The 12,380-nt window shown below is 40.9% G+C and overlaps 2 protein-coding genes across 2 annotated transcripts in view; one reads left to right on the plus strand and one right to left on the minus strand.

Annotated features, from left to right (window-relative positions):
- Positions 1–12,380, plus strand: part of LOC130297943 (oocyte zinc finger protein XlCOF22-like) — a 204,187-nt gene that overhangs the window by 35,844 nt on the left and 155,963 nt on the right. The window lies entirely within an intron of this gene.
- On the minus strand, positions 7,363–10,166 carry LOC130297941 (gastrula zinc finger protein XlCGF17.1-like). Its single transcript, XM_056550795.1, has 2 exons — positions 10,095–10,166; positions 7,363–8,538 (listed from the first exon to the last, which is right to left on the minus strand). Exons 1-2 carry the CDS (start codon positions 10,164–10,166, stop codon positions 7,603–7,605), a joined length of 1,008 nt encoding a protein of 335 aa, XP_056406770.1. The 3' UTR covers positions 7,363–7,602.

The following is a 12,380-nucleotide window of genomic DNA, read 5'->3' on the forward strand; positions in this document are numbered from 1 at the left end:
ACACGCTGATCTCTTATACTGATCATTGTTATCCCATAGGAGACTATAACACTGCACACTGATCTCTTATACTTATTATTGTTATGATAGGGGACTATAACACTGCACACACTGATCTCTTATACTGATCATTGTTATCCCATAAGGGACTATAACACTGCACACACTGATCATTTATACTGATCATTGTTATCCCATAGGAGACTATAACACTGCACACACTGATCATTTATACTGATCATTGTTATCCCATAGGAGACTATAACACTGCACACACTGATCTCTTATACTGAACATTGTTATCCCATAGGAGACTATAACACTGCACACACTGATCTTTTACATCGATCATTATCCCATAGGGGGGCTATAACACTGCACACACTGATCTCTTATACTGATCATTGTTATCCCATAGGAGACTATAACACACTGCACACACTGATCTCTTATACTGATCATTGTTATCCCATAGGAGACTATAACACTAAACACACTGATCTCTTATACTGATCATTGTTATCCCATAGGGGGGCTATAACACTGCACACACTGATCTTTTACATTGATGATTGTTATCCCATAGGGGACTATAACACTGCACACAATGATCCTTTACATTGATCATTGTTATTCCATAGGAGACTATAACACTGCACACACTGATCTCTTATACTGATCATTGTTATCCCATAGGAGACTATAACACTGCACACACTGATCTCTTATACTGATCATTATTATCCCATAGAGGACTATAACACTGCACACACTGATCTCTTATACTGATCATTGTTATCCCATAGGAGACTATAGCACTGCACACACTGATCTCTTACACTGATCATTATTATCCCATAGGAGACTATAACACTGCACACACTGATCTCTTATACTGATCATTGTTATCCCATAGGAGACTATAGCACTGCACACACTGATCTCTTACACTGATCATTATTATCCCATAGGAGACTATAACACTGCACACACTGATCTCTTATACTGATCATTGTTATCCCATAGGAGATTATAACACTGTACACACTGATCTTTTACACTGATCATTGTTATCCCATAGGAGACTATAACACTGCACACACTGATCTCTTATACTGATCATTGATATCCCATAGGAGACTATAACACTGCACAGACTGATCTCTTATACTAATCATTGTTATCCCATAGGAGACCATAACACAGCACACACTTATCTCTTACACTGATCATTGTTATCCCATAGGAGACTATAACACTGTACACACTGATCTCTTACACTGATCATTGTTATCTTATAGGAGACTATAACACTGCACACACTGATCTTTTACATTGATCATTGTTATCTCATAGGAGACTATAACACTGCACACACTGATCTCTTATACTGATCATTGTTATCCCATAGGAGACTATAACACTGCACACACTGATCTCTTATCCTGATCATTGTTATCACATAGGGGACTATAACACTGCACACACTGATCTCTTATGCTGATCATTGTTATCCCATAGGAGACTATAACACTGCACAAACTGATCTTTTACATTGATCATTGTTATCCCATAGGAGACTATAACACTGCACACACTGATCTTTTACATTGATCATTATCCCATAGGAGACTATAACACTGCACACACTGATCTCTTATACGGATCATTGTTATCCCATAGGAGACTATAACACTGCACACACTTATCTTTTACATTGATCATTGTTATCCCATAGGGGACTATAACACTGCACACACTGATCTTTTACATTGATCATTGTTATCCCATAGGAGGCTATAACACTGCACACACTGATCCTTTACATTGATCATTGTTATCCCATAGAATAACATTGATCAATTATTCTGCCGCTTGACTGCTTATGCCTGGATCTCAGGCACTGAGCAGTCATTTGGCGATCAGACATGCAGGAGGAAGGTAGGGACCCTCTTTGTGTCCTCCAGCTGTTTAGGACGCCACAGTGGTCCCCAACAGCCCACTGAGCTACCGAGAGTCTAGTTTTACTTCAGACACAGCAAACAACTTTCAACGCTGTGTCTAAAGGGTTAATAGCGCGAGGCACCGGGTCCCGCCCATTATTAGAGGCCGGGTCCGACCCACTATGATGCCCTGTATCCTTAAGGAGTTAAGGGGGTACTCTGGTGGAAAACTTTTTTTTTTTATAAATCAACTGGTGCCTGAAAGTTAAACAGATTTGTAAATTACTTCTATTAAAATTTTTTAGTCCTTCCAATACTTATTAGCAGCTGTATACTACAGAGGAAATTATTTTCTTTTTGGACTTATTTCCAGTCTGACCACAGAGCTCTCTGCTGACACCTCTGTCCATTTTAGGAAATGTCCAGAGCAGGAGAGGTTTGCTATGGGGTTTTGTTCTTGCTCTGGACAGTTCCTGACATGGACAGAGGTGTCAGCAGAGAGAACTGTGCTCAGACAGAAAAGAAATAAAAAAAAAGAACTTCCTCTGTAGTATACACTGGAGTACTGGAAGGGTTAAGATTTTTTAATAGAAGTAATTTACAATCCTGTTTAACTTTCTGGCACCAGGTAATGTTATGGATTAGTTTTTGCGCCACGAATTCTACTTTGTATTGACATTAGTCATTTTACCAAAAAATCCACAGTAAAACAAAAAAATAATAATTGTGCGACAAAAAACCCCCGCCATTTTGTAACTTTTGGGGGCTTCCGTTTCTACGCAGTACAATTTTCAGTAAAAATGATCCCTTCCCTTTATTCTGTAGGTCCATACGATTAAAATGATCCCTACTTATATACAGTCATGGCCATAAATGTTGGCACCCCTGAAAGTTTTCTATAAAATGAAGTATTTCTCACAGGAAAGGATTGCAGTAACACAGGTTTTGCTATACACATGTTTATTCCCTTTGTGTGTATATATATATATATATATATATAGATCTCCTCTCCTCTGTATATATATATATAGATCTCCTCTCCTCTGTATATATATATATATAGATCTCCTCTCCTCTGTATATATATATATAGATCTCCTCTCCTCTGTATATATATATATATATAGATCTCCTCTCCTCTGTATATATATATATATAGATCTCCTCTCCTCTGTATATATATATATATTGCAGTAACACAGGTTTTGCTATACACATGTTTATTCCCTTTGTGTGTGTATATATATATATATATATATATATATATATATGTATATATATATATATATAGATCTCCTCTCCTCTGTATATATATATATATAGATCTCCTCTCCTCTGTATATATATATATATAGATCTCCTCTCCTCTGTATATATATATATATTGCAGTAACACAGGTTTTGCTATACACATGTTTATTCCCTTTGTGTGTATATATATATATATATATATATAGATCTCCTCTCCTCTGTATATATATATATAGATCTCCTCTCCTCTGTATATATATATATATAGATCTCCTCTCCTCTGTATATATATATATATTGCAGTAACACAGGTTTTGCTATACACATGTTTATTCCCTTTGTGTGTGTATATATATATATATATATATATATATATATGTATATATATATATATAGATCTCCTCTCCTCTGTATATATATATATATAGATCTCCTCTCCTCTGTATATATATATATATAGATCTCCTCTCCTCTGTATATATATATATTGCAGTAACACAGGTTTTGCTATACACATGTTTTTTCCCTTTGTGTGTATATATATATATATATATATATATATATATATATATATATATATATATATAGATCTCCTCTCCTCTGTATATATATATATATAGATCTCCTCTCCTCTGTATATATATATATATATATATATATATATATATTGCAGTAACACAGGTTTTGCTATACACATGTTTATTCCCTTTGTGTGTATTGGAACTAAACAAATGTCACCAGAATGTCACCAAACTCCAAAAATGGTCTGGACAAAATTATTGGCACCTTTCTAAATTGTGGATAAATAAAATTGTTTCAAGCATGTGATGGTCCTTTATACTCACCTGAGGCAAGTAACAGGTGTGGGCAATATAAAAATCACACCTGAAATCAGATAAAAAGGAGAGAAGTTCACTTAGTCTTTGCATTATGTGTCTGTGTGTGCCACACTAAGCATGGACAACAGAAAGAGGAGAAGAGAACTGTCTGAGAACCTAAGAACCAAAATTGTGGAAAAATATCAACAATCTCAAGGTTACAAGTCCATCTCCAGAGATCTAGATTTGTCTTTGTCCACAGTGCGCAACATTATCAAGAAGTTTACAACCCATGGCACTGTAGCTAATCTCCCTGGGTGTGGGGGGAAGAAAAGAATTGATTAAAAGGTGTCAACGCAGGATAGACCGGATGGTGGATAAGCAGCCCCAAACAAGTTCCAAAGATATTCAAGCTGTCCTGCAGGCTCAGGGGGCATCAGTGTCAGCGCAAACTATCCGTCCACATTTAAATTAAATGAAACACTATGGCAGGAGAACCAGGAGGACCCCACTATGGAGGAGACCCAGGAGGACCCCACTATGGAGGAGACCCAGGAGGACCCCACTATGGAGGAGACCCAGGAGGACCCCACTATGGAGGAGACCCAGGAGGACCCCACTATGGAGGAGACCCAGGAGGACCCCACTATGGAGGAGACCCAGGAGGACCCCACTATGGAGGAGACCCAGGAGGACCCCACTGCTGACACAGAGACATAAAAAAGCAAGACCACATTTTACCAAAATGAACTTGAGTAACCAAAATCCTTCTGGGAAAACGTCTTGTGGACAGATGAGACCAAGATAGAGCTTTTTGGTTAATCACATCATTCTACTGTTTACCGAAACCGAATGAGGCCTACAAAGAAAAGAACACAGAACCTACAGTGAAATATGGTGGAGGTCAGTGATGTTTTGGGTTGTTTTGCTGCCTCTGGCACTGGGGGCCTTGAATGTGTACAAGGTATCATGAAATCTGAGGATTACCAATGGATTTTGGGTCGCACTGTACAGCCCAGTGTCAGAAAGCTGGGTTTGTGTCCGAGATCTTGGGTCTTCCAGCAGGACAATGACCCCAAACATACATCAAAAAGCCCCCAGAAATGGACAGCAACAAAGTGCTGGAGAGTTCTGAAGTGGCAGCAATGAGTCCAGAACTAAATCCCATTGATCACCTGTGGAGAGATCTTATAATTACTGTTGGGAAAAGGCGCCTTCCAATAAGAGACCTGGAGCAGTTTGTAAAGGAAGAGTGATCCAACATTCCGTCTGAGAGGTGTAAGAAGCTTATTGATGCTTATAGGAAGAGTGGTCCAACATTCCGGCTGAGAGGTGTATGAAGCTTTTTTATTTTAGTTATATACACACAAAGGGAATAAACATGTGTATAGTAAAACATGTGTTACTGCAATCCTTTTCTGTGAGAAAAAAAAATCATAACTACATGCAGAATTTATACGTTAGCAATTGTCATATTCTGACCCCTATAACGTTTTTATTTTTCCGCGTACGGGGCGGTATGAGGGCTCATTTTTTGCACCATGATCTGAAGTTTTTATCGGTACCATTTTTGTTTTGATTGGACTTTTTGATCGGATTTTATTCATTTTTTGTGCTATAAAAAGTGACCAAAAATACGCTATTTCCTATATTTTTTTTATGTGTATGCCATTGACCATGCGGTTTAATTAATGATTTATTTTTATAGATAAACCATTTCCGCACGCAGCGATACCACATGGAAAAAGGGGGGTGATTCTTACTTTTATTAGGGAAGGGGTTAATTCATCATTAGTAAAAATGTTTTCTCTATATTATAACCCCCTCTAGTGGCTATAACATGCATTACATTAATTCCTAATACTGATCATCAGCATAGAACTACATGCGGATGATCAGTGTTATCGGGGCTTGACTTCTCTTGCCTAGATCTCAGGTATGGAAAAGTCAATCACCAATCGGACGCACCGGAGGCAGGTAAGGGACCTTCCACTCGCGTCCTAGCTAATCGGGACATCGCGATTTGACTGACCTGCCGGGATTTTTACAACTTTAGACGCGGCGATCAACTTTGATTGTCGTGTCTAAAGGGTTAATAGCACGTGGCACAACGATCAGTGCCGCACGCTATTAGCCCAGGGTCCCGGCTTTCATTGGATGCCGGGACCGACCTACTATGTCATAGACTGGGACGGCACAGGGCATACAAGTACGCCCTGCGTCCTTAAGAGGTTAAGGGTACGGTCCCACATACCGCTTACCCAAACTCACTGCAAACACCGAGCTGCCGCCAGAAAGCCCTATGTGTATGGTGATCGGGGATAATGCAGCAGATTTAGCGCAGCGTGAAATAGGCTGCGTAAGCGGTATGTGGGACTGTAACCTTAAGATGTATTTGATATGTTAAATGGTTCATACTTTAAATAAATGTTCTTCCCATTATAGTCTATGGACATTCCATTGTGTCATTCACCTAGTATTCCATAGAAAACATCTATAATCCCACTGAACTCGCACAGTATGCCTGCTAAAGATCTATTGGATAATTCGCTCCGTGCCGTATGACTGGAGATGTGGGGCGGAGGCTTGTAACATCATGACCACGGCCCCTCAATTAAAGTCAATGGAAGTGTCGTGACAGCCATCAGGAGCTTGGCTGTGACATCATGACGGGGCGTGGCCGTGACGTCACAAGCCTCCTGCGCTGCAGCCGACATTCTAAACGAACATCGGTGCAGCAGGGAGATCCCATCAGCGGGACCCCCACAATCAGACATCTTATCCCTTCTCCTTTGGATAGGGAATAAGATGTCTAGGGGTGGAGTACCCCTTTAAAGTACAAGGAATACCTGCTATGTATGTTTTGGAGTTTTTTTTGTAATAATATACGGCTTTATTGGGACAGGGACCATACGTTTTTATTAAGGACCTGAAGCTGCTTTCGTCTAATCGCTGTTATACTTCACCACCATACATCTGTACTACAGCGCGGTATAACTGTCAGTGTTACCGAGGTCGGGCCTCATAGGCAACAGCGCCTGGTAGACCTGGAGGCCATGACTGGGGGAGCAAGACAGTTTAACCCTATAGATGTCACAATCAGTACTGACTGCGGCATTCATAGGGTTACACTGCCAAGACAGTCGGGAAAGTAATCCCGCCCATGACATAAAAGTACATCACGGGGTGGTGAGGGGGTTGTGTCATCTATCCCCTGTATCTCAATAACAGGGACCCCAGTGTCCCCAGGTAGGGAGGAGGTACATTCACTATGGGAGCTGCAGAAACAGCCGAGCACAGACTGAGGTGTCCAGTGATCGGACACCACATGATCAGCTAGGATTGGGATAACACAACCTTTCTAAAAGGGTCTCAGCAGGTGAAGCCCGGACCGTCCTGGAATTCTTCATCACTGGAATAAGTCCCTTCTCTGTGAGGTGTTTGGGTCTCCAGTAGCAGCTCCCCATGGATTATGCCTGTTGGGTCTTCTAAAAAGAACGATTGGGAACAAGTTTGGAGATGCAGTATATGATATATGTATAAATGTCAGATATCCTATGTACATGGATAATATATAGATGTTTTCTGCATCATTTATTGTTCTGAATTGGCTTCTCTCCTGTGTGAGTTCTTTTATGCCTATAAAGACTTGTATAATGAGTAAAGCATTTCCCACATTCTGAACATGAATATGGCGTCTCCCCTGTGTGAGTTCTTTTATGCTTAGTAAGACTTGAATTGCGAGTAAAACATTTCCCACATTCTGAACATGAACATGGCTTCTCTCCTGTGTGAGTTTTCTGATGTTTAAGAAGACTTGATTTATCAGTAAAACATTTCCCACATTCTGAACATGAAAATGGTTTCTCCCCTGTGTGAGTTATTTTATGTCGAGTAACATCTGATTTGCAAGTAAAACGTTTCCCACATATTGAGCATGAAAATGGCTTCTCCCCTGTGTGAGTCCTTTTATGTTGAACAAGATTTGATTTATCAGTAAAACATTTCCCACATTCTGAACATGAAAATGGTTTCTCCCCTGTGTGAGTTCTTTGATGTCGAGTAACATCTGATTTGCAAGTAAAACGTTTCCCACATTCTGAGCATGAAAATGGCTTCTCTCCTGTGTGAGTTCTTTGATGTTTAACAAGATTTGATTTTTCAGTAAAACATTTCCCACATTGTGAACATGAAAATGGCTTCTCTCCTGTGTGAGTTCTTTGATGTTGAACAAGACTTGATTTTTCAGTAAAACATTTTCCACATTGTGAACATGAAAAAGGCTTCTCCCCTGTGTGAGTTCTCTGATGTTTAACAAGATTTGATTTTTCAGTAAAACATTTTCCACACTGTAAACATGAAAATGGCTTCTCCCCTGTGTGAGTTCTTTTATGTTTAATAACAACTGATTTCTTAATAGAACATTTCCCACATTCTGAGCATGAATATGGTTTCTTTCCTGTATGAGCTCGTTGATGTCCAACACCCCTTCTATGACCATCTTTTTCCTTAACATCCTGTGATGACTGAGAAGACAGGACCTGTATATAAGGATGAGATGACAGATCTTGGCTGTGAAGGGCTGAGGGTGTATCTGGGATAATGGAATGTTCTTCATATGTATCTTGTGTGATATCATCATCTGCTTTATAATCTGAAGATAGAAGATTCTCCTCTGATCTCCTGCTACAAGAATCTGCAGAGAATAACACAGATTATATAATTGAGTATTAACCTTATTTACATTTTTCCATCTAGAGTCACATCAGAGTTTGTTTTTTGTGGGACCAATTTTACTGTGAAACCGAAAACAAATTGTGGGATAAAATTCAATTGAAATAAAATGCAATTCTGAAAATTTGGGATTTTTTCATCACCTACCATATAACGTGATGTCACAACTGACGTTATACTTATCCATCAGGTCAGTATCATCATCCAACTTGTATAGTTTTCCTTATATTTTAATAAAAAAAACAATGCTTTAACCCCTTAAGGACTTTTTAAAGGTTTTTTCACTTTTGTTTCTTCCACCTCACCTTCTAAAAATCGGAACGCTTTCAGTTTTCTACCTACAGACCCATATGAGGTTGTTGCTGTTTTTTGCGCTACCAATTTTACTTTGTAATGACGTCAATCAATTCCACCACAAAATCTACGGCGAAACCAAAAATAAAAAATAATTTGTGAGGCAAAAATTAAATTAAAAAACACTATTTTGTATCTTTCGGGGGCTTCTGTTTCTACGCAGTACATATTTCGGTAACAGTGACACCTTATCTTTATTCTGTAGATCCATACGGTATAAGGACACCCAACTTATATAGGTTTGATTTTGTTACTTCTTTAAAAAAATAAATTGAACTTTTTGTACAAAAATTAGCATGTTTAAAATTGTCCTCTTCTGACCCCTATAACTTTATTATTTTTCCGTATACAGGGATGTGTGAGGGTCATTTTTTGCGCTGAGATCTGAAGTTTATATCTGTACCATTTTTCTATGGGACTTTTTTATCACTTTTTATACATTTTTTTAGGGTATATAAAGTGACCAAATCTACGCAGTTCTGGACTTTGGTATTTTGACCGTGCAGTTTAAAAAACCTTAATTTTTTATAGTTTTTTTATATGGGAAAAGGGGGTGATTCAAACTTTTATTAGGGAAGGGGTTAAACTGCTAAGACTTGTTCTTATTTTCAAGCTTCATATCCTGTACATTCACTTTGCTGACATGGCTTTAGCTGAACTGTCCTTCCCATAGGGTCTATGACTGATCGTCCGGCATCGAGGTCTCTTCCTCCCAGTCTCTACTGAGCAGCAATGTTTCCATCCAGGGGTGTAATGATCATGGCTGAAACCTTTGTTTGCAATTACAGAGATCAAACGTTTCCTGTAGTTCTTGACCAGGTTTGCACACACTGCCGCAGGGGTTCTGGCCCACTCCTCCATACAGATCTTCTCCAGATCCTTCAGGTTTCGGGGATGTCACTGGGCAATAAGGATTTTCAGCTCCCTCCAAAGATTTTTTACTGGGTTCTGGTCTGAAGACTGCGCCACTCCAGGACCTTGAGATGCTTCTTACGGAGCCACTCCTTAGTGCCCTGGCTGTGTGTTTCGGGTCGTTGTCATGCTGGAAGCCCCAGCCACGACCCATCTTCAATGCTCTTACTGAGGGAAGGAGGTTGTTGGCCAAGATCTCTCGATACATGGCCCCATTCATCTTCCCCTCAATACGGTGCAGTCGTCCTGTCCCCTTTTCGGAAAAGCAGCCCCAAGGAATGATGGGGGATATTTATCCAAACCTGTCCAGAGGAAAAAACCTCCAATCAGATTGCTTCTTTCATTTTTAAAAAGGCCTACGAAAAATGAAAGAAGCGATCTGATTGGTTGCTATGGGCAACTCAACAACTTTTCCTCTGGACAGGTTTTGATAAAATTCCCCTGATGTTTCCACCTCCATGCTTCATGGTTGGGATGGTGTTCTTGGGGTTGTACAGGGGGGGCTCCTCTGGGGGTCCGGGGTATATGTCTCAGCTCCTCGGGGGAGCACCGCTTCAACTGTCTCCGCTTCTTTGTCTCTCTGCCCAATGATTTCCCCCCCACTTGTATCCCGCAGACAGTGTTCTGGAGCAGCTAGTAATGTCTGCCAGGTACAGGTCACATGATCAGATCATAAAGCAGCCAACACCAGGTGACTTCTGCCGGAGGACACAGCCGCTCTGGGGGGATGATGGGGAGAGGTATTTATTCTTCCACTGGAACCAAGTGGTCATATACACAGTGTGGGGTGAAGAGAAGATGCAGAACAGTCTGTGGGGCACAGTAATAGTGTGGGGGCATAAAAGGTGAAGAATCTATAGTAAGAGCGCACAGAAGGGCCTGTGGTCTAAGATTTGCCTTGGAGCCCCCCCCCCCCCCAAAAAAAACTCTAGTTACACCACTAGAGTTACACCCAAGAATAACTGCAGCCAGTGACCAAGAAGAATCTGTGACTGTTCTCTGCATTTAGTGGTTACTACTCACCTGGGTGGTTACCTGAAGGAATGTCCTCCTTATACTGCTCATCACCACTTGCATCTGTCTCTTCCCTTAAGTCTGTAGTATTACTATAGATCAGATCTTTCCCTGTAGTAATGTCCTCCTTATACTGCTCATCACCGCTCACATCTGTCTCTGGAGCATTAATATTGTTCGGATCTTCACCCTGATTCATAAGATGTGGAAGAAATATAGTAAAAGTCATCAGACAGTAGGAGAAGTCACGTGGGATGTTATAGATGAGCAGGAGATGAGGAGTCATGGAGGGTGAGGGAACTGACCACAAGAGCTTCACAGCCCTTCTACAGATCATAGGGAATATCTCCATCTACCTGATCATCCTGTGGAAGAAGAGGACGGGGACACCTCTCTGGTGCTGTTCTCTTACTGGATCTGACTGTAGGGAACACATACAGAGACTGAATTCATTCTTTACATACAAATAATGAGAGGACGTGTGTATATAGTCATGTCTATTACCTGGTGATGTGAGGGGCTGCTGATCCTCCATCATGACCTGATCCTTGTACTGATCCTTGTGTCCTTCTACATACTCCCACTCCTCCATGGAGAAATAGACCGCCACGTCCTGACACCTTATAGGAACCTGACACATAATGATACAGTCATCACCCCAACCCCTCCAGTGGTGTTACTGTATAATGTCCCAGCATTCCCAGCAGTGTCACCTCTCCAGTCATCACCAGACCCCTCCATTACTGTATAATGTCCCAGCAGTGTCACCTCTCCAGTCATCACCAGACCCCTCCATTACTGTATAATGTCCCAGCAGTGTCACCTCTCCAGTCATCACCAGACCCCTCCATTACTGTATAATGTCCCAGCATTCCCAGCAGTGTCACCTCTCCAGTCATCACCAGACCCCTCCATTACTGTATAATGTCCTAGCAGTGTCACCTCTCCAGTCATCACCAGACCCCTCCATTACTGTATAATGTCCCAGCAGTGTCACCTCTCCAGTCATCACTAGACCCCTCCATTACTGTATAATGTCCCAGCAGTGTCACCTCTCCAGTCATCACCAGACCCCTCCATTACTGTATAATGTCCCAGCAGTGTCACCTCTCAGTCATCACCAGACCCCTCCATTACTGTATAATGTCCCAGCAGTGTCACCTCTCAGTCATCACCAGACCCCTCCATTACTGTATAATGTCCCAGCATTCCCAGCAGTGTCACCTCTCCAGTCATCACCAGACCCCTCCATTACTGTATAATGTCCCAGCAGGGTCACCTCTCCAGTCATCACCAGATCTCTCCATTACTGTATAATGTCCCAGCATTCCCAGCAGTGTCACCTCTCCAGTCA

Source organism: Hyla sarda, assembly GCF_029499605.1.
Source record: "Hyla sarda isolate aHylSar1 chromosome 1 unlocalized genomic scaffold, aHylSar1.hap1 SUPER_1_unloc_11, whole genome shotgun sequence".
In the NCBI taxonomy this organism is placed as follows: Eukaryota; Metazoa; Chordata; class Amphibia; order Anura; family Hylidae; genus Hyla; species Hyla sarda.

What these genes read in the sequence shown, in the direction of transcription:
- LOC130297941 (XM_056550795.1), bottom strand. Translation starts at nt 10,166, where the DNA reads ATGGGTCGTGGCTGGGGCTTCCAGCATGACAACGACCCGAAACACACA. An exon ending in GGGCACTAAGGAGTGGCTCC is followed by an intron (nt 8,539 to 10,094) that starts GTAAGAAGCATC and finishes CTGTCTTCTCAG; the next exon opens with TCATCACAGGATGTTAAGGA.